This window comes from Ranitomeya imitator, chromosome 2, assembly GCF_032444005.1.
Source record: "Ranitomeya imitator isolate aRanImi1 chromosome 2, aRanImi1.pri, whole genome shotgun sequence".
NCBI lineage: Eukaryota > Metazoa > Chordata > Amphibia > Anura > Dendrobatidae > Ranitomeya > Ranitomeya imitator.
Window position 1 is genome coordinate 309,331,437 of NC_091283.1, and position 24,214 is coordinate 309,355,650.

The 24,214-nt window shown below is 42.6% G+C and overlaps 1 protein-coding gene across 1 annotated transcript in view; it reads right to left on the minus strand.

The window, feature by feature from the left end:
- Nucleotides 1-24,214, minus strand: part of LOC138663384 (oocyte zinc finger protein XlCOF8.4-like) — a 55,795-nt gene that overhangs the window by 10,433 nt on the left and 21,148 nt on the right. Inside the window, exons 2-5 of the mRNA XM_069749560.1 lie at nucleotides 775-925; nucleotides 467-643; nucleotides 261-384; nucleotides 75-172 (exon numbers count right to left, since the gene is read on the minus strand). Coding sequence (XP_069605661.1) covers nucleotides 75-172; nucleotides 261-384; nucleotides 467-643; nucleotides 775-852 — 477 coding nt within the window. The 5' untranslated portion in view covers nucleotides 853-925. The remainder of the gene's footprint in view (nucleotides 1-74; nucleotides 173-260; nucleotides 385-466; nucleotides 644-774; nucleotides 926-24,214) is intronic.

The window sequence follows — 24,214 nt, forward strand, 5'->3', positions numbered from 1 at the left end:
AAGACTGAGCACAAGACCTTCACCACCGTCTACACATCATAGGGGAGATCTCATGACACCTTCTCTCCATCTACCTGATGATCCTGAGGAACATTGGGATCTTCTTGTTTACAGTCCTGTGGAAGTAGAGAACGGGGACATCTCTCGGGTGTTGTCCTCTTACTGGATAGATCTGGAGGAAACACACACAGGGACGGAATTCATTCCTTACATACCGATAATACAGATAATTATAGGCTGTGTGTATTTAATCCTATTACCTGGTGATATGAGGGGCTGGGGAACCTCCATCATGACATCCTTGTATACATCTTTGTGTCCTGCTAAATACTCCCACTCCTCCATGGAGAAATAGACGGAGACATCCTGACACCTTATAGAAACCTGACACATACAATGATACCGTCATCCCCAGATCCCTTCATAGTTTTACTGTATAATGTCCCAGCATTCCCAGCAGTGTCACCTCTCCAGTCAGCAGCTCAATCATCTTGTAGGTGAGTTCTATGATCTTCTGGTCATTGATGTCCTCATGTATCAGTGGGTGAGGTGGAGGCTTTGTGATTGGGCTCACGGGTCTTTCCCATCCCTCAGACACAGGGTCCTGACAGCGCTCACTAGAGGTCTTCACTACTATGTAATCCTGGTTATGGAGAGACACATGAATAAATCTCTCTACAGACATTTCCAGATTCCTCACCTCTTGAGTTCTGTACAACAGTTTTATTGCCATAAATAAGAATTATGTAATGTGACGCTATCAAAATCTCTCACCTCTCCAGTAAGACGGAAGAGGATCTCTAGGGTGAGGTGTAATATCCTCTCTGCCATCTTGTCCCTCTTCATATCCATTCTTGATGGGTAGTTAGGAAAAATTCTCTTAATATAGAAGATGTCTACTGAAAGGATCGGATATTGTAGGGACCTGAATAGGAAGACGATGAGAGGATGAATCATTATAAAGAATTCTGTGTAATAATAAAATTACTGGAGATAACAAGGACAAGATTTCAGAAGACAGAACGTGTAGATGTTGTATTCTCTAGTCTTGTATGGACTGGAACATAAGCTGAATTACTGAGTAAGACATCTCCTCCATGCAACCAATCACTGGCTATGTTACTCACTGCTTCGGCAATTAATTTGCTGTAGGAATCACAAGTTCATTGGGACAGACCAGAAAATATAGAGTCTGGCGGGGACCCAAGCAGCAATTACCGTATTTTTCGGACTGCAAGATGTGCTTTTTCCCAAAAAAATTTTGGGTGGAAAATGGGGGTGCGTCTTCTAGTCGGAATATACTTACAATTAGTGTGACGGCAGCAGGAGTCGGGTGATTCTACGGCGGTCTTACACTGCAGGAAGATCACACTCCCTTCCTAGGCTGGGGCGGCAGTATTCGGCGGTGTGCAGTGGTGTGGGGCTCCGCCAACATTTTTGGAAAGCCCGAAGCACTGCTCATCCACACTGCTGCCATGCAGTAGCCCCCTGATAAAATGGCCTCTGGGAAAAAAGCCACCGAGTTGGCACATGCACACATTGAGATCTCGGGAGATCAGATCTTGGAGCCGAGATCTCAATTTGCAGCGGAATTTTCCCAGAGGCCATTTTACCGAAGCCCACTGCATTGCAGCAGTGGGGGTGTGCGGGGTTCGAGGGCTTTCACAAAATGACAGCATAGCCCCTGCAACCCTGAGCACCGACAAACCTGCCGCATCAGCCTGGGATGGGATTTCCCAGAGGCTATTGCTTCACAGCAATGGATGTGCGGGTGCTCCGGGCTTTCAGAAAATGTTGGAGGAGCCACCGCACCACAAGAATCACAGAACCTACCGCATCAGTCGCGATAGGAGTCATATGCTGGACCACCGAACACCCCCTGTGACCACCCTCCACCAGCATTACTGATTTCCCACGGTAAGCTGAATTCCGTCTGCATGACGGACCACCATTTGACACATTTTTTCCCCCCCATTTTCATTCTGTAAATCTGGGGTGGGTCTTATGGTCCGGTGCGTCTCATAGTCTGAAAAATATGGTTTTTTTTTAATTATTTTACAACATTGTTTTTTCTCTGACATCTACTAATAAAACCAATAAAGTTTAGGCCACAGACAACAAATAGTTTGTTCCTCGGAGTCGGCAGCTGAATACGTTTCTCATAGGCTCATCTTCCATAACGTTAATTCTCGTCTCATTTACCGACACTGGAATCGGCATTAGCAATACTGCAGGAGATATTCATTACACGTGACAGGAGAAATAACTACTTCATGATGAGGACGACATCTTCATCTTCTACTACGGCTCTAGAAACATATTTTTCCAGAGTCCATCACTGACTACATCACCACCAGCCGTCTATATGAATGTTTCCAGTCTTCCCTGCACTGTAATCTTTTATCACGTGAGATCTCATGCCTGATTTACACACATAAGTTTGAGGCTTTTATAAAAAAAAAAATTGTTTTTGAAAACACCATGGTCAGAAATGACCATATATTTTGGATTATAAGACACACTGGACCATAAGACGCACCCAGGTTTTAAATTTTATATATACAGCTCTGGCAAAAATTACGAGACCACTGCAAAATTTTCCGTTTCTCTGATTTTTCTCTTTATAGGTATGTTTTTTGAGTAAAATCTACACTGTTTAATTTTATAAAGTACTGACAACAGGTCTCCGAAATTTAAAGCTAAAAATGTTGTATTTATTTTCAGCAAATGAGAAATTGACAAAATAATAAAAAGAAACAGTGCTTTTAGACCTCAAATAATGCAAAGAAAACAAATTCTTATTCACGTAGAAACAACAATACTAATATTTTAACTTAGGATGAGTTCAGAAATGAATATTTGGTGGAATAACCATGATTTTTAATCACAGCTTTCATGCGTCTTGGCATGCTTTCCACCAGTCTTTCCCACTGCTTTTGGGTGACCTTATACCACTCCTGGAACAAAAATTTAAGCAGTTCTTTGTTTGATGGCTTGTGACTATCCATCTTCCTCTTGATTACATTCAAGAGGTTTTCAATGAGGCTCAGGTCTGGAGATTGGGCTGGCCATGACAGGGTCTTGATGTGGTGCTCCTTCATCCACACATTGATTGACCTAGCTGTATGGCATGGGGCATTCTCCTGCTGTAAAAACCAGCCCCCAGAGTAAGGGAGCATTGCCTGAGCAGAAGGAAGCAAGTGGTTTTCAAGGATAACCTTGTATGCAGCTTGATTCATACTTCCTTCGCAAAGATTAACCTGCCCAATTCCAGCCTTGCTGAAGCATCCCCAGATCATCACCGATCCTCCACCACATGTCACAGTGGGTGCAAGACGATGTGGCTTGTACGCCTCTCCAGGTCTCCGTCTAACTATTAGACGACCAGGTGTTGGGCAAAGCTGAAAATTAGACACATCAGAGGATTACCTTACTCCAGTCCTCTATGGTCCAATCCTTAGGGTCTTTGGCAAACTTCAGCCTGGCTCTCCTTTGCTTCTCATTGATGAAAGGCTTTTTTTCTAGCTTTACATGACTTGAGGCCTGCCTCTAGGAGTCTGTTATGAACTGTTCTTGCCATACACTTCACCCCAGCTGCTATTTGCCATTCCTTTTGTAGGTCACTGGATGTCATCCTGGGGTTGCTGAGTGACATTCGAATAAGAGGACAGTCATCCCGGTCAGTGGAGAGTCGCTTTCACCCTCTGCCGGTCTGTAGCTTTGTTGTCCCCAATGTCTGCTGCTTGACTTTGTTGTAATGGACTACAGTCCGTCTACTAGTAAAGCCAGAATTGAGCCCATCTTTTCCTCACTCAAGACTTTTCTTTTCAACTTCTTTGACATGGTTACAAATTATTTTTTCATTCAAATTACTGTACTTTTGGACTATTTCTAGCACTTGTTTGGTCATCCAGCTTGTCCTATTGCAAGAGGATTGTGAAGACCACAACAGTGTTTTTTTATACTTTCCCTCGTTAAATAAGATTTGGTTCAGGTGATCACCAAATCAGAAGCACATTAAGGAGAATGAGGTGTACTTTGGTTGGAAATGAACTGACCCTGGAATGGAATGGCTGTCAGACATGTAGAGATGGTGATTTTTAGAAAACTGTGCAGTGGTCTCTTGATTTTTGCCAGAGTTGTATATGTTCTAATCCTGATATAAGTGGCTCCATTCAGGTATATATAACATCTATCATGGTATGTATGTCCTCATTCAGTTATATATGGCCACCAATCCAGGTATACGTGCCCCCCACTGAGTATACAAGGCCCCTTATCCTGGTGTATATGGCCCCACCCCCATCCTGGTTTACATGGCTGGCCCCATCCCGGTATACATGGCACCCCTTCCTGGTATACATGGCCACCATCCCCATCCTAGTATACATGGCCCCCCATCTCCATCATAGTATACATGGCCCCTATCCCCAACCTCATATACAGTACATGGCTACTATCCCCATTTTGGTAAACATGGCTCCCATCATTATCATGGTATAGATGCCACCCAATCCTGGTAAACATGGCCCTATCACGCTGCTCACATAAAAAAATAAACGATTTTACGCAGTTTCCCTCTGCTCAGCGCCATGTTTGATTCAATCAGCTGATTTCAGTGTGCAAGCAGCGCACAACGTGTAAGTAGTCTCCACACGCCAAGGTCAGCTTCCAGAATATTCACTGCTCCCCACGCCCATATTTTTGGGCGTGGTGAGCAGAGAATATTCATTTTCTTTAATAGTGGGTGGGTGATCATGTGTGCCCGCTATTAAAGAGAATGAATATTCACTGCTCCATAGGCCCAGTGAGATGGACTGTGGGTGAGAGGGACTATGGGCGTGGGGAGCAGTGAATATTCATGTTCTTTAACAGTGGGCAAATGTGTTAGCCGCAGCTGCTGGCTCCTGCCTCCTGTAACCTGCTCCTCTGTCTCTGCCACTTCCCCCCTGCCCATAGCCACTATAAAGCCACATCTGGGCTATAAGATGCACCCTTATCTCTAAAATTTTGGAGGGAAAAAGTGCGTCTTATTGTCCAAAAAATATGGTACTTGACACCAAAGTCTCCATATACAGTGTTTTATGGGGTTTATTTCTGGCCTTAGGCTTTACTACATTACAAGAAAGACACCAGAAAAAAATGCAAATATTAAAATGTTTAAAAAAAGAATAGACACCAACAATTCTTGGAAGAAGAAGAAAAAACATAACAAAGCAGAAGACACATTCTATTATTTTTAACATGCTAAACATTTGTTTTTAAATAAACTCTTTTGGACCCCAGAACATATATGTACACCGCAGGGACAGAACAGGTGCGGCTGCAACAAAAACCCTGGCACTTTAGGGGTGGATGACTGTATGAAAATAGTCATGCGTTCAGGCTTCCACTAAGTGCGCATAGTGGATCCTGTGCCTCGGGCAGGTATTGTCAACCCACAGGATATTAACCTAAATGACACCCGACTGAGGTCTCATTTAGCGGTAACCCTGATGAAGAAGGGCGCCAATCCTTCGAAACGCATCGGATACCCTCTTGGCCTCAGCACTGCTCATCACACGCCAGGCTTTCCCACGGCCACTCTTCCCTCGCTCGTATCCATGGACGCGACCGGCCGGGGCTCTCCCTGGCTCTACTCAGCTTCTTTGCATTCCTGCTGTGCCGCGGCTGCCACTAATCTGCCTTCCTGCCATCTGAACACCAGGACCGCCACCACGGATCTTTATAGGCAGCAATATATAAAGCAGAACCACATCCATAACTCATTTGGATCCTGTTGAGTCCTCAGCCGGCCCTACCGGTGTATGTGGTTTCCACAATTTACATGGGTGCATCTATACGCCACACACCCATACCCTGTAGTGTGCAGAGCACCTTAGTCGGGTCACTTTTAAGTTAATATCCTGTGGGTTGACAATACCTGCGCGAGGCACAGGATCCACTAGGCTAACATAGTGGAAGCCTGAACGCACGAGTATTTTCATATAGTCATCCACCTAGAATATAAGACATAATTTCAGTTATTGCACACTTTTTTGTTAAGTGTATAATTCCACGTGTTTATTCATAGTTTTGATGCCTTCAGTGTGAATGTACAATTTTCATAGTAATGAAAATACAGAAAAATCTTTAAATGAGAAGGTGTGTCCAAAAACAAAATTTTTTTTTGCTAGCAAGTTATAAGGGTTAAAATTTGACCAGCGATTTCTCATTTTTACAGCAAAATTTACAAAACCATTTTTTTAGGGACCACCTCTCATTTGAAGTCAGTTTGAGGGGTCTATATGGCCCCATTCTAAAAACTGCACCCCTGAAGGTGCTCAAAACTACATTCAAGAAGTTTATTAACACTTCAGGTGCTTCACAGCAGCTTTTTGGAAGTGCATTTGAACAGCAAGGTGGATTGCTGTTAAGGGGAACTAGAGAAAAAAAAATCTATAAATCTTCAGCATAGCGAGTGTGAGCGAGCTGAGTGTGACCTGAGCGTAAGTGTGAACGGCGGTAAGTGTGACTTGTGATTCAGTGACTTTGGATTCAGGGAGTTTCCAAGGGAGGAATTGCTGTCTGTTTTTTTATTAATACTTTGTATTTATTTATTTTTTTATTATTTAACTTTTCTGTCTGGTGCAATCCCCATTAGGAAATGTGCTCCACTATTGTTAATGCCATCCAGATCCAGCCGATCTAGGGTGCATACTGCTGTGCGAGATGTGAGCACGTTGTGCATTTGGAAACCCAGATTCTGAATCTAAATGTGCAGATGGCAACACTGAGATCCATAGACAATATGGAGAGGAGTCTTCTGCTCACAGAGCAGACGCTCAATGGGATAGATGAGGGGGGGGTGGTAGGATGGAGCTGCAGGACGATGAAGTAGCAAGCTGGGTGACAGTTAGGAAGCAGGGTAGAGTGAAGAGTGCCAGGGAGGCTAGTCCTGATCTGGAACACCCCAATAAGTTTGCCAAGTTGGCAGATGAGGGGGTGCCAGTACAGGGGTAGCACTGCTGCAGCCAGGCATGTCCTCTGAATGCCGGAGGAGTGACTGCTCCAGTAAGGAGGGAAATAGGAGAGCAGGGCAGGCCAGACAGGTGCTGGTAGTGGGGGACTCAATTATTAGGGGAACAGATAGGGCAATCTGTCACAAAGACAGGGATCGTCGAACGGTGTGCTGCCTACCTGGCGCTCGAGTCCGACACATCGCTGGGAGGGGCTGGTGAGGACCCAGCGGTCATGGTGCACATTGGCACAAATGACAAAGTTAGAGGTAGGTGGAAGGTCCTTAAAGATGATTTCAGGGAATTAGGCTGCAAGCAAGGACCTCCAACGTGGTATTCTCCGAAATACTGCCTGTACCACGTGCCACGCCAGAGAGGCAACGGGAGATTAGGGAGGTTAATAAGTGGCTCAAGAATTGGTGTAGAAAGGAGGGGTTTGGGTTCCTGCAGAACTGGGCCGACTTCTCAGTTGGCTACAGGCTCTACACTAGGGACGGGCTGCATCTCAATGGGGAAGGTGCAGCTGTGCTGGGGGAGAAAATGGCTAGAAGGTTGGAGGAGTGTTTAAACCAGGGACTGGGGGGGGAGGGTATTAATTTTATAGGAGGGGAAGATAGTGCACACAGAGACCTGGGCACAAATAAGGAAGTTGGGGTGGCGGTGGCATGGGGGGTGGGGTTAGAACAGTTAATAATTTAAGAAAGAATACAGGTACAGAGAGGAACATCAAGTGCATATATACTAATGCCAGAAGCCTCGCCAACAAAATGGACGAATTAGAATTAATGTTGTTGGAGCATAATTATGACATGGTGGGGATATCTGAAACGTGGCTGGATGAGAGCCATAACTGGGCTGTTAACTTGCAGGGCTATAGCCTGTTCTGAAATGACCGAATGGATAAGAGAGGGGGTGGGGTGTGTCTATATGTAAAATCGTCCTTAAAACCCATCCTGCGTGATAATACAGGGGAATTTAATAAAAATGTAGAGTCCCTGTGGGTGGAGATGAGGGGAGGGGGAAAAAATAATAAATTACTGATAGGGGTTTGTTATAAATCTCCAAAAATAATGGAAGCAATGAAGAATATCCTCGTAAAGCAAATAGATGAAGCTGCGACTCAAGGAGAAGTCATTATTATGGGGGACTTCAACTACCCTGAAATAGATTGGGGAACAGAAACCTGCAGTTCCAGCAAAGGTAATCGTTTTTTGACAACTATGAGAGACAATTACCTTTCACAACTGGTTCAGGACCCAACAAGAAGGGGGGCACTGCTAGACCTAATATTAACCAACAGGCCAGACTGCATATCAAATATAAGGATTGGGGGTTACTTGGGAAATAGCGATCACAAAATAATAAGTTTTCATGTATCCTTTAAAAAGATGTGTAATAGAGGGGTTACAAGGACACTAAACTTCAGGAGGGCAAATTTCCAACGGATGAGAGAGGATCTTGGTGCAATTAACTGTGACGATATCCTGAGACATAAAAATACACAAAGAAAATGGGAGACATTTATTAGCATCCTGGATAGGACCTGTGCACAGTATATACCGTATGGGAATAAACATACTAGAAATAGGAGGAAACCAATATGGCTAAATAGAGCTGTAAGGGGCACAATAAGTGACAAAAAGAAAGCATTTAGAGAATTAAAGGAAGTAGGTAGTGATGAGGCATTAAATAAATACAAAAAATTTAATAAATTCTGTAAAAAGCAAATCAAGGCAGCAAAGATTGAGACAGAGAGACTCATTGCCAGAGAGAGTAAAAATAATCCCAAAATATTCTTTAACTACATAAATAGTAAGAAACTAAAAAATGATAGTGTTTGGCCCCCTTAAAAATAGTCTGGGTGAAATGGTGGATGAGGATGAGGAAAAAGCCAATATGCTAAATGACTTTTTTCATCAGTATTTACACAAGAAAATCCCATGGCAGACAAAATGACTAGTGATAAAAATTCCCCATTAAATGTCACCTGCTTAACCCAGCAGGATGTGCGGCGGCGTCTTAAAAATCACTAAAATTTACAAATCTCCGGGCCCGGATGGGATACACCCCCGAGTACTGCAGGAATTAAGTACAGTCATTGATAGACCATTATTTTTAATCTTTAAAGACTCCATAATAACAGGGTCTGTACCACAGGACTGGCGTATAGCAAATGTGGTGCCAATATTCAAAAAGGGGACAAAAACTGAACTTGGAAATTATAGGGCAGTAAGCTTAACCTCTACTGTGGGTAAAATCCTGGAGGGCATTCTAAGGGATGCTATACTGGAGTATCTGAAGAGGAATAACCTCATGACCCAGTATCAGCACGGGTTTACTAGGGACCGTTCATGTCAGACTAATCTGATCAGCTTCTATGAAGAGGTAAGTTCCGGATTGGACCAAGGGAACCCAGTGGATGTAGTATATATGGACTTTTCAAAAGCTTTTGATACGGTGCCACACAAAAGGTTGATACATAAAATGAGAATAATGGGGATAGGGGAAAATATGTGTAAATAGGCTAAGAGCTGGCTCAGGGATAGGAAACAAAGGGTGGTTATTATTGGAGCACACTCGGACTGGGTAGCGGTTAGCAGTGGGGTACCACAGGGGTCAGTATTGGGCCCTCTTCTTTTTAACATATTTATTAACCCCTTCCCGACCCATGACGCCACGTAGGCGTCATGAAAGTCGGTGCCAATCCGACCCATGACGCCTATGTGGCGTCATGGAAAGATCGCTTCCCTGCAGATCGGGTGAAAGGGTTAACTCCCATTTCACCCGATCTGCAGGGACAGGGGGAGTGGTAGTTTAGCCCAGGGGGGTGGCTTCACCCCCCGTGGCTACGATCGCTCTGATTGGCTGTTGAATGTGAAACTGCCAATCAGAGCGATTTGTAATATTTCACCTATTATAACTGGTGAAATATTACAATCCAGCCATGGCCGATGCTGCAATATCATTGGCCATGGCTGGAAACACTAATGTGCCCCCACCCCACCCCACCGATCGCCCCTCCAGCCCTCCGACCTGTCCGGTACACTGCTCCGGCTCCCCTCCGTCCTGTGCTCCGCTCCCCCCGTGCTCTTGTCCGCTCCCCCCGTGCTCCAATCACCCTCCCCCGTGCTCCAACCACCCCCCCTGCACTCCGATCCACCCCCGCTGCAGTCCGATCCACCCCCACTGCAGTTCGATCCACCCCCCAATGCTCCAATGCACCCCCCCGTGCTCCGTTCCACTCCTCCCGCGCTCCGATCCACCCCCCATGCTCCCCCCCACCCTATCATACTTACCGATCCTGCCGGGGTCCGTCCGTCTTCTCCCTGTGCGCCGCCATCTTCCAAAATGGCGGGCGCATGCGCAGTTCGTTCCAAAGCACATTTTGATCACTGAGATAGATTATATCTCAGTGATCAAAATAAAAAAAATAATAAATGACCCCCCCCCCCCCCTTTGTCACCCCCATAGGTAGGGACAATAAAAAAATAAAGAATTTTTTTTTTCCACTAATGTTAGAATAGGGTTAGGGGTAGGGTTAGGGTTAGGGGTAGGGTTAGGGGTAGGGTTAGGGCTAGGGTTAGGGCTAGGGTTAGGGCTAGGGCTAGGGTTAGGGTTTTGGTATGTGCACACGTATTTTGGTCCTCTGCGGATTTTTCCGCTGCGGATTTGATAAACCGCTGCGGATTTATGGCGGATTTACCGCATTTTTTCTGCGCATTTCACTGCGGTTTTACAACTGCGATTTTCTATTTGAGCAGTTGTAAAACCGCTGCGGAATCCGCAGAAAGAAGTGACATGCTGCGGAATGTAAACCGCTGCGTTTCCGTGCAGTTTTTCCGCAGCATGTGTACAGCGATTTTTGTTTCCCATAGGTTTACATTGAACTGTAAACTCATGGGAAACTGCTGCGAATCCGCCCCGTTTTCCGCAGCGTGTGCACATACCTTTAGAATTAGGCTATGTGCACACGGTGCGGATTTGGCTGCAGATCCGCAGCGGATTGGCCGCTGCGGATTCGCAGCAGTGTTCCATCAGGTTTACAGTACCAAGTAAACCTATGGAAAACCAAATCCGCTGTGCCCATGGTGCGGAAAATACCGCGCGGAAACGCTGCGTTGTATTTTCCGCAGCATGTCAATTCTTTGTGCGGATTCCGCAGCGTTTTACACCTGTTCCTCAATAGGAATCCGCAGGTGAAATCCGCACAAAAAACACTGGAAATCCGCGGAAAATTCGCAGGTAAAACGCAGTGCCTTTTACCCGCGGATTTTTCAAAAATGATGCTGAAAAATCTCACACGAATCCGCAACGTGGGCAAATAGCCTTAGGGTTAGGGTTGGAATTAGGGTTGTGGTTAGGGTTGTGATTAGGGTTATGGCTACAGTTGGGATTAGGGTTAGGGGTGTGTTGGGGTTAGTGTTGGAGGTAGAATTGAGGGGTTACCACTGTTTAGGCACATCAGGGGTCTCCAAACGCAACATGGCGCCACCATTGATTCCAGCCATTCTCGTATTCAAAAAGTCAAATGGTGCTCCCTCACTTCCGAGCCCCGACGTGTGCCCAAACAGTGGTTTACCCCCACATATGGGGTATCAGTGTACTCAGGATAAACTGCGCAACAATTACTGGGGTCCAATTTCTCCTGTTACCCTTGTGAAAATAAAAAAAATGCTTGCTAAAACATCATTTTTGAGGAAAGAAAAATGATTGTTTATTTTCACGGCTCTGCATTATAAACTTCTATGAAGCACTTGGGGGGTCAAAGTGCTCACCACACATCTAGATAAGTTCCTTTCGGGGTCTAGTTTCCAAAATGGGGTCACGTGTGGGGGGTTTCTACTGTTTAGGCACACCAGGGGCTCTGCAAACGCAACGTGACGCCCGCAGACCATTTCATCAAAGTCTGCATTTCAAAAGTCACTACTTCCCTTCTGAGCCCCGACGTGTGCCCAAACAGTGGTTTACCTCCACACATGGGGTATCAGCGTACTCAGGAGAAACTGGACAACAACTTTTGGGGTCCAATTTCTCCTGTAACCCTTGGGAAAATAAAAAATTCTGGGCTAAATAATTATTTTTGAGGAAAGAAAACGTATTTATTATTTTCACGGTTCTGCATTATAAACTTCTGTGAAGCACTTGGGGGTTCAAAGTGCTCACCACACATCTAGATAAGTTCCTTTCGGGGTCTAGTTTCCAAAATGGGGTCACTTGTGGGGGGTTTCTACTGTTAAGCCACATCAGGGGCTCTGCAAACGCAACGTGACGCCCACAGAGCATTCCATCAAAGTCTGCATTTCAAAACATCACTACTTCACTTCCGAGCCCCGGCATGTTCCCAAACAGTGGTTTACCCCCACATATGGGGTATCAGCGTACTCAGGAGAAAGTGGACAACAACTTTTGGGGTCAAATTTCTCCTGTTACCCTTGGGAAAATAAAAAATTGCAGGCTAAAATATCATTTTTGAGAAAATATTTTTTTATTTTTTATTTTCATGGCTCTGCGTTATAAACTTCTGTGAAGCACTTGGGGGTTCAAAGTCCTCACCACACATCTAGATTAGTTGCTTTGGGGGTCTAGTTTCCAAAATGGGGTCATTTCTGGGGGATCTCCAATGTTTAGGCACACAGGGGCTCTCCAAACGTGACATGGTGTCCGCTAATGATTGGAGCTAATTTTCCATTTAAAAAGCCAAATGGCGTGCCTTCCCTTCCGAGCCCTGCCGTGCGCCCAAACAGTGGTTTACGCCCACATATGGGGTATCAGCGTACTCAGGACAAACTGGACAACAACATTTGGGGTCCAATTTCTCCTATTACCCTTGGCAAAATAGGAAATTCCAGGCTAAAAAATCATTTTTGAGGAAAGAAAAATTATTTTTTATTTTCATGGCTCTGCGTTATAAACTTCTGTGAAGCACTTGGGGGTTCAAAGTCCTCACCACACATCTAGATTAGTTGCTTTGGGGGTCTAGTTTCCAAAATGGGGTCACTTGTGGGGAAGCTCCAATGTTTAGGCACACAGGGGCTCTCCAAACGCGACATGGTGTCCGCTAATAATTGGAGCTAATTTTCCATTCAAAAAGTCAAATGGCGCGCCTTCCCTTCCGAGCCCTGCCGAGTGCCCAAACAGTGGTTTACCCCCACATGTGAGGTATTGGTGTACTCAGGAGAAATTGCCCAACAAATTTTAGGATCCATTTTATCCTGTTGCCCATGTGAAAATGAAAAAATTGAGGCTAAAAGAATTTTTTTGTGAAAAAAAAGTACTTTTTCATTTTTACGGATCAATTTGTGAAGCACCTGGGGGTTCAAAGTGCTCACTATGCATCTAGATAAGTTCCTTGGGGCGTCTAGTTTCTAAAATGGGGTCACTTGTGTGGGAGCTCCAATTTTTAGGCACACGGGGGCTCTCCAAACGTGACATGGTGTCCGCTAAAGAGTGGAGCCAATTTTTCATTCAAAAAGTCAAATGGCGCTCCTTCCCTTCCAAGCCCTGCCGTGCGCCCAAACAGTGGTTTACCCCCACATATGAGGTATCAGCGTACTCAGGGCAAATTGGACAACAACTTTCGTGGTTCAGTTTCTCCTTTTACCATTGGGAAAATAAAAAAATTGTTGCTAAAAGATAATTTTTGTGACTAAAAAGTTAAATGTTCATTTTTTCCTTCCATGTTGCTTCTGCTGCTGTGAAGCACCTGAAGGGTTAATAAACTTCTTGAATGTGGTTTTGAGTACCTTGAGGGGTGCAGTTTTTAGAATGGTGTCACTTCTGGGTATTTTCAGCCATATAGACCCCTCAAACTGACTTCAAATGTGAGGTGGTCCCTAAAAAAAATGGTTTTGTAAATTTCGTTGTAAAAATGAGAAATCGCTGGTCAAATTTTAACCCTTATAACTTCCTAGCAAAAAAAAATTTTGTTTCCAAAATTGTGCTGATGTAAAGTATACATGTGGGAAATGTTATTTATTAACTATTTTGTGTCACATAACTCTCTGGTTTAACAGAATAAAAATTCAAAATGTGAAAATTGCAAAATTTTCAAAGTTTTCGCCAAATTTCCATTTTTATCACAAATAAACGCAGAATTTATTGACCTAAATTTACCACTAACATGAAGCCCAATATGTCACGAAAAAACAATCTCAGAACCGCTAGGATCCGTTGAAGCGTTCCTGAGTTATTACCTCATAAAGGGACACTGGTCAGAATTGCAAAAAACGGCAAGGTCTTTAAGGTCAAAATAGGCTGGGTCATGAAGGGGTTAATGACCTTGTAGGGGGCATTCAGAGTAGAATTTCAATATTTGCAGATGACACTAAACTCTGCAAGGTAATCAATACAGAGGAGGACAATTTTATATTTCAGGATGATTTATGTAAACTAGAAGCTTGGGCTGATAAATGGCAAATGAGCTTTAAAGGGAACCTGTCACCCCGTTTTTTGAGATTGAGCTATAAATACTGTTAAATAGGGCCTGTGCTGTGTGTTACTATAGTGTATGTAGTGTACCCTGATTCCCCATGTATGCTGAGAAATACATTACCAAAGTCGCCGTTTTCGCCTGTCAATCAGGCTGGTCTGGTCAGGTGGGCGTGTTCACAGCGCTCTTTTCTTCCCCAGCTTTCCGTTGGTGGCGTAGTGGTGTGCGCATGTCCAGAGTTCCGACTTCCCTGCGCCCACGTGAAGACACAGCGCGCGATCTGCGCTGTAATCCCTTGTATCGGTGGGGGCGGCCATCTTCCTGGGGCCGCGCGTGCGCAGATTGAGTACTCTGCTGCACGGGGCTTCAGGAAAATGGCCGCGGGCAGCCGCGCGTGCGCATTAGAGATCGCGGCGGCCATTTTCCCAAAGCCGAGTTTGCATCTCGGCTTTGGGAAAATGGCCGCCGCGATCTCTAATGCGCACGCGCGGCTGCCCGCGGCCATTTTCCTGAAGCCCCGTGCAGCAGAGTACTCCATCTGCGCACGCGCGGCCCCAGGAAGATGGCCGCCCCCACCGATGCAAGGGATTACAGCGCAGATCGCGCGCTGTGTCTTCACGTGGGCGCAGGGAAGTCGGAACTCTGGACATGCGCACACCACTACGCCACCAACGGAAAGCTGGGGAAGAAAAGAGCGCTGTGAACACGCCCACCTGACCAGACCAGCCTGATTGACAGGCGAAAACGGCGACTTTGGTAAGTTATTTCTCAGCATACATGGGGAATCAGGGTACACTACATACACTATAGTAACACACAGCGCAGGCCCTATTTAACAGTATTTATAGCTCAATCTCAAAAAACGGGGTGACAGGTTCCCTTTAATGGGGATAAATGTAAGGTCATGCACTTGGGTAGAAGTAATAAGATGTAGAACTATGTGCTCAATTCTAAAACTCTGGGCAAAACCGTCAATGAAAAAGACCTGGGTGTATGGGTGGATGGCAAACTCATATTCAGTGGCCAGTGTCAGGCAGCTGCTACAAAGGCAAATAAAATAATGGGATGCATTAAAAGAGGCATAGATGCTCATGAGGAGAACATAATTTTACCTCTATACAAGTCACTAGTTCGACCACACTTAGAATACTGTGCACAGTTCTGGTCTCCGGTGTTTAAGAAAGACATAGCTGAACTAGAGCGGGTGCAGAGAAGAGCGACCAAGGTTATTAGAGGACTGGGGGGTCTGCAATACCAAGATAGGTTATTACACCTATTATTATAGGGCTATTTAGTTTGGAAAAACGAAGACTAAGGGGTGATCTTATTTTAATATATAAATACATGAGGGGACAGTACAAAGACCTTTCTGATGATCTTTTTAATCATAGACCTGAGACAGGGACAAGGGGGCATCCTCTACGTCTGGAGGAAAGAAGGTTTAAGCATAATAACAGACGCGGGTTCTTTACTGTAAGAGCAGTGAGACTATGGAACTCTCTGCCGTATGATGTTTTAATGAGTGATTTGTTACTTAAATTTAAGAGGGGACTGGATACCTTTCTGGAAAAGTATAATGTTACAGGTTATATACACTAGATTCCTTGATAGGGCGTTGATCCAGGGAATTAGTCTAATTGCCATATGTGGAGTTGGGAAGGAATTTTTTTCCCCAATGTGGAGCTTACTCTTTGCCACATGGTTTTTCTTTTGCCTTCCTCTGGATCAACATGTTAGGGCATGTTAGGTTAGGCTATGGGTTAAACTAGATGGACTTATAGTCTTCCTTCAACCTTAATAACTATGTAACTATGTAACTAATAGATGCTCCATATTAAAATATGCCCCATATAATCCTGCATAAAGGGTAATAAGGGCCCTATAAGATGCTCCATAGAGATATTTGCCCTACATAGTGCTGCACAAATGTTATGGCCCCATAAGATCATCCATACAGTTACTTGCCCCATATAGTGCTGCACAAACTTTATGGCCCCATAAGATGCTCCGTACAGTCACTTGCCCCATATAATGCTGCACAAGCGTTATTGCCCCATAAGATGCTCCATATAAAGCTGTGCCATATACAATGCTCTGTACCGTTCATTATTGCCCCATAAGATGCTCCATATAAAGCTGTGCCCCATATATAATGCTGCTGCAATAAACATGACATACTTACCTGCTCCCGGCGTCCCTGGCACCTTATCCCGGACAGATGGTCTCCAGGCACTGCAGCCTCTTCCTCAGTCAGCGGTCACTGGCACCGCTCATTACAGTTATGAATATGCGGCTCCACCCCTATGGAAGTGGATTCCATATTCATAACTTTAATGAGCGGTAACACGTGACCGCTGAACATGGGAAGAGCTGCGGCACCAGAATACCGTGGGACAGGCAGGGACAGTGTCAGGAGCGCCGGAAGCAGGTGAGTATGCGATAGACCTCTCTCCCCCTCACCCGCCGACCGTGACTCGAGTATAAGCCGAGAGGGGCACTTTCAGCCCAAAGATTTGGGCTGAAAATCTCGGCTTATACTCGAGTATATACGGTATATATATTTGCATTTTTTACATTTTAAAAAGTACAAAAAGGAAAAGACGGTGATGAAAAAGTTTGGGCAGGCTTGGAGATGTGTGCGCTCAGATGACTTTGACCCGGGTTTCACACCTTAATTAACCTGTTAGGGTTATCGCTTGTTCGCTATCATTGTTAGGAAAGGTCAGGTGATGCAAATTTCCCAACTTTGTAAAAACCCAGCCTCCTCCAACCTTGTTCCAAAAAACAGCAGCCATGGGTTCTAAGCAGCTGCCGAGCTCTGACAATGGGGACGGACTAAACTGCATATTGGGATGATGGGATGATGGGCTGCAATACTAGACTCCACCACTAGATGGCAGCACATTTTACAAATGCAGCCCAGGAAATTACTTCTTGTAATATAGCAAGAAGGGAATATGAGTATAACTATTGTTCTGTATGGGGATTATGGGTGAAATATCACAAATACACATGCCCAGGAACATACTTCATCTACTTCTGATAGGAATATGGGTATAATTATTGTTCTGTATGGGGATTATGGGTGAAATACCACAAATACACATGCCCAGGAACATATTTCATCTACTTCTGATAGGAATATGGGTATAATTATTGTTCTGTATGGGGATTATGGGTGAAATATTACAAATACACATGCCCAGGAACATACTTCATCTACTTCTGATAGGAATATGGGTATAACTATTGTTCTGTATGGGGATTATGGGTGAAATACCACAAATACACATGCCCAGGAACATATTTCATCTACTTCTGATAGGAATATGGGTATAACTATTGTTCTGTATGGGGATTATGGGTGAAATATCACAAATACACATGCCCAGGAACATACTTCATCTACTTCTGATAGGAATATGGGTATAACTATTGTTCTGTATGGGGATTATGGGTGAAATACCACAAATACACATGCCCAGGAACATATTTCATCTACTTCTGATAGGAATATGGGTATAATTATTGTTCTGTATGGGGATTATGGGTGAAATATTACAAATACACATGCCCAGGAACATACTTCATCTACTTCTGATAGGAATATGGGTATAACTATTGTTCTGTATGGGGATTATGGGTGAAATATCACAAATACACATGCCCAGGAACATACTTCATCTACTTCTGATAGGAATATGGGTATAATTATTGTTCTGTATGGGGATTATGGGTGAAATATCACAAATACACATGCTCAGGAACATACTTCATCTACTTCTGATAGGAATATGGGTATAATTATTGTTCTGTATGGGGATTATGGGTGAAATACCACAAATACACATGCCCAGGAACATATTTCATCTACTTCTGATAGGAATATGGGTATAATTATTGTTCTGTATGTGGATTATGGGTGAAATATCACAAATACACATGCCCAGGAACATACTTCATCTACTTCTGATAGGAATACGGGTATAATTATTGTTCTGTATGGGGATTATGGGTGAAATATCACAAATACACATGCCCAGGAACATACTTCATCTACTTCTGATAGGAATATGGGTATAATTATTGTTCTGTATGGGGATTATGGGTGAAATATCACAAATACACATGCCCAGGAACATATTTCATCTACTTCTGATAGGAATATGGGTATATCTATTGATCTGTATGGGGATTATGGGTGAAATATCACAAATACACATGCCCAGGAACATACTTCATCTACTTCTGATAGGAATATGGGTATATCTATTGATCTGTATGGGGATTATGGGTGAAATATCACAAATACACATGCCCAGGAACATACATCATCTACTTCTGCTAGGAATATTGGTATAATTATTGTTCTGTATAGGGATTATGGGTGAAATATCACAAATACACATGCCCAGGAACATACTTTATCTACTTCTGATAGGAATATGGGTATAATTATTGTTCTGTATGGGGATTATGGGTGAAATATCACAAATACACATGCTCAGGAACATACTTCATCTACTTCTGATAGGAATATGGGTATAATGATTGTTCTGTATGGGGATTATGGGTGAAATATCACAAATACACATGCCCAGGAACATATTTCATCTACTTCTGATAGGAATATGGGTATAATTATTGTTCTGTATGGGGATTATGGGTGAAATATCACAAATACACATGCCCAGGAACATATTTCATCTACTTCTGATAGGAATATGGGTATAATTATTGTTCTGTATGGGGATTATGGGTGAAATATCACAAATACACATGCCCAGGAACATATTTCGTCTACTTCTGATAGGAATATGGGTATAATTATTGTTCTGTATGGGGATTATGGGTGAAATATCACAAATACACATGCCCAGGAACATACTTCATCTACTTCTGATAGGAATATGGGTATAATTATTGTTCTGTATGGGGATTATGGGTGAAATATCGCAAATACACATGCTCAGGAACATATTTCATCTACTTCTGATAGGAATATGGGTATATCTATTGTTCTGTATGGGGATTATGGGTGAAATATCACAAATACACATGCCCAGGAACATATTTCATCTACTTCTGATAGGAATATGGGTATAATTATTGATCTGTATAGGGATTATGGGTGAAATATCACAAATACACATGCCCAGGAACATACTTCATCTACTTCTGATAGGAATATGGGGATATTTATTGTTCTGTATGGGGATTATGGGTGAAATATCACAAATACACATGCCCAGGAACATACTTCATCTACTTCTGATAGGAATATGGGTATAATTATTGATCTGTATGGGGATTATGGGTGAAATATCACAAATACACATGCCCAGGAACATACTTCATCTACTTCTAATAGGAATATGGGTATAATTATTGTTCTGTATGGGGATTATGGGTGAAATATCACAAATACACATGCCCAGGAACATATTTAATCTACTTCTGATAGGAATATGGGTATAATTATTGTTCTGTATGGGGATTATGGGTGAAATATCACAAATACACATGCCCAGGAACATACTTCATCTACTTCTGATAGGAATATGGGTATAATTATTGTTCTGTATGGGGATTATGGGTGAAATATTACAAATACACATGCCCAGGAACATATTTCATCTACTTCTGATAGGAATATGGGTATAATTATTGTTCTGTATGGGGATTATGGGTGAAATATCACAAATACACATGCCCAGGAACATACTTCATCTACTTCTGATAGGAATATGGGTATAATTATTGTTCTGTATGGGGATTATGGGTGAAATATCACAAATACACATGCCCAGGAACATATTTCATCTACTTCTGATAGGAATATGGGTATAATTATTGTTCTGTATGGGGATTATGGGTGAAATATCACAAATACACATGCCCAGGAACATACTTCATCTACTTCTGATAGGAATATGGGTATATCTATTGATCTGTATGGGGATTATGGGTGAAATATCACAAATACACATGCCCAGGAACATACTTCATCTACTTCTGATAGGAATATGGGTATAATTATTGTTCTGTATGGGGATTATGGGTGAAATATCACAAATACACATGCCCAGGAACATACTTCATCTACTTCTGATAGGAATATGGGTATAATTATTGTTCTGTATGGGGATTATTGGTGAAATATCACAAATACACATGCTCAGGAACATACTTCATCTACTTCTGATAGGAATATGGGTATAATTATTGTTCTGTATGGGGATTATGGGTGAAATATCACAAATACACATACCCAGGAACATATTTCATCTACTTCTGATAGGAATATGGGTATAATTATTGTTCTGTATGGGGATTATGGGTGAAATATCACAAATACACATGCTCAGGAACATATTTCATCTACTTCTGATAGGAATATGGGTATATCTATTGTTCTGTATGGGGATTATGGGTGAAATATCACAAATACACATGCTCAGGAACATACTTCATCTACTTCTGATAGGAATATGGGTATAATTATTGTTCTGTATGGGGATTATGGGTGAAATATCACAAATACACATGCCCAGGAACATACTTCATCTACTTCTGATAGGAATATGGGTATAATTATTGTTCTGTATGGGGATTATGGGTGAAATATCACAAATACACATGCTCAGGAACATACTTCATCTACTTCTGATAGGAATATGGGTATAATTATTGTTCTGTATGGGGATTATGGGTGAAATATCACAAATACACATGCTCAGGAACATACTTCATCTTTTTCTGATAGGAATATGGGTATAATTATTGTTCTGTATGGGGATTATGGGTGAAATATCACAAATACACATGCTCAGGAACATACTTCATCTACTTCTGATAGGAATATGGGTATAACTATTGATCTGTATGGGGATTATGGGTGAAATATCACAAATACACATGCCCAGGAACATACTTCATCTACTTCTGATAGGAATATGGTATAATTATTGTTCTGTATGGGGATTATAGGTGAAATATCACAAATACACATGCCCAGGAACATACTTTATCTACTTCTGATAGGAATATGGGTATATCTATTGTTCTGTATGGGGATTATGGGTGAAATATCACAAATACACATGCTCAGGAACATACTTCATCTACTTCTGATAGGAATATGGTATAATTATTGTTCTGTATGGGGATTATAGGTGAAATATCACAAATACACATGCCCAGGAACATATTTCATCTACTTCTGATAGGAATATGGGTATATCTATTGTTCTGTATGGGGATTATGGGTGAAATATCACAAATATACATGCCCAGGAACATACTTCATCTACTTCTGATAGGAATATGGTATAATTATTGTTCTGTATGGGGATTATAGGTGAAATATCACAAATACACATGCCCAGGAACATACTTCATCTACTTCTGATAGGAATATGGGTATAATGGTTCTTTGTGGGTATTATAGGTGATATATCATGAATACACATGCCCAGTGTCATATTCGATCAATTCCTGGTAAGATCACGTCTGTGTACAATTATTGTTTTATATGTTGGTTATTGGTAAAATATGATGAAACATTTCATTAACTTCCGGTAAGAATATGGGTATATTTATTATTCTATATGGGGTTGTGGTCAGAATGCTATGGATATACAGATCCTGTAACCTATTTGCATCTGACAGGATTACATGTCCATTGACTTCTCCCTCCCCTGGGAGATGTGAGCCCTGGCATCATAGGTCTTTGACCCAGTGTTCCCACCTCCTTACTAGGCCGGCCATGTCATAGAGATGAGCAGTCTTGCACCATACTTCTTGCTTATATACCTATATTATTCTCAATACATTGTTCTTTATAGGATGTTGGATCTTTTGCAGGATTTTATTGGTTACTTAGGTTTGTTGACATCAATAACTTTTAATGGAGAGATATAGAATTTTTTTTAAATAACTTTTAATAAAATAATAGGTTTTATCTTAACAAAAATATTTGGAAATGGAACATGTATTTTAGTGTATACTGGTCTCTAGGTTAATACGAAGGCCATCATAACAAATCCAACAAAATAGCTTTCATGGAACAATAAATGATCCTGCTTACGTTCACATGTCTGATATAGGACTCGGTATTGCTTCTTCGTCAGTTGGCAAGGCATAATTGAATCTTATGTGCCTGTTTTCCATCCAGGTTCACTTGAATGGGAATGGAAACTTTCATATTGTTCCCCGCTATACAGGGCAGATTTTTTTTTTTTTGTGTGGCTGTGGGAAAAAGATGAGGGTAACGTATACTGTACAGCACTTTGCCAGCCAATTTACTGCTTTATCCAAGCATCCAGGCGGCTGCCCAGGGCTCCCCTTTTAGACAAAAAAAATGGACAAAAGCGGACAGTAGAACATAAAAGAGAGGTAGGATGACACAAAAGGAGGATACTCAGAGGGACAGAAGGATACAAGAGGGACAGGAAGACCCAAAGCGGGACAGCAGGATACAAAGGGGGGCATTTTATTCAGTTGTTTGAGTTATCCCAGTTTTTCACAAATCCAAGCACCCTCTGCTCCCGTTTAGCTTGGATAAAAGGGACTCTACTGGATATTTTTATCAGGTAAAGGATAAATATGGGAGTTGGGATTTGTAGCCATGTTATCCGAATCATAATCCCCATATAAATGAATATTGATAATAATCAATAATATAATCATCCACATCTGATGATCATATCACATTACATTTTATGTGAAATTAGTGGGGTAAGGTGTTTGTTGGTTGACAGCACACGCTATGCACGATTGAGCAGCTAAGTATTAAATTTCACAAGGAAAATAGAATTATTCTTACCGTTAATTCGGTTTCTAGGAGCCTTCCACGACAGCCACCAGGAGGTTGTCTCCATTCCCTAATGGGGGACAGGAAGCACAAGAGGTTAAAAACCCCTCCCACCTCCCATTAACCAGTGACTTACAACTGAACCCATAGCACCGGTTACCTTTAGGTTCTCAGAGAAATATCCAAGAACATCGGGAGGGAATTAATGCTGTCGTGGAAGGCTCCTAGAAACCGAATTAACGGTAAGAATAATTCTATTTTCTCTAGTAGCCTTCCACGACAGCCACCAGGAGGGATGCCAACCAATTCCATATTCAGGGAGGGACCACAGCTTGAAGAACCTTTCGGCCGAAAGCAAGATCCCGATTGGACCAGAAGTCCAATCTAGAATGCTTGGTAAATGTGTGTAGAGAAGACCATGTTGCTGCCCTACAAATCTGCTCTGTTGAAGCGCCAGCCCTTTCAGCCCAAGAGACGGAAGTAGATCTGGTGGAATGAGCTTTTAGGCCCGCAGGAACAGCAATATTCTGAATTAGGTATGCTTCAGAAATGGCCTTTTTTATCCAGTTGGCAATGGTACTCTTCGCTACCTTCTTGCCTTTGTTTCTGCCAGAAAGATGAATGAAGAGATTTTTGTCAATTCTAAACGATTTAGTATATTCTAAATAGTATAACACTATACGTCGTACGTCCAAAGTATGGAATCTGTGTTCTTCCGGATTTTAAGGATTGTGACAAAACGATGGGAGGACTATATCCTGTGATCGATGAAATTCTGACACTACCTTCGGTAGGAAACAAGGATCTGGACGGAATACGATGGAGTCATCTCTTATGGTAAGATAAGGCTCTCTAATTGAGAGAGCTTGTATTTCCCCCACTCTTCTTGCAGTAGAAATTGCAACCAAGAAGGCCGTCTTGCAGGACAGAAGTTGCGAGGAACAAGATGATAATGGCTCAAATGGAGGAGCC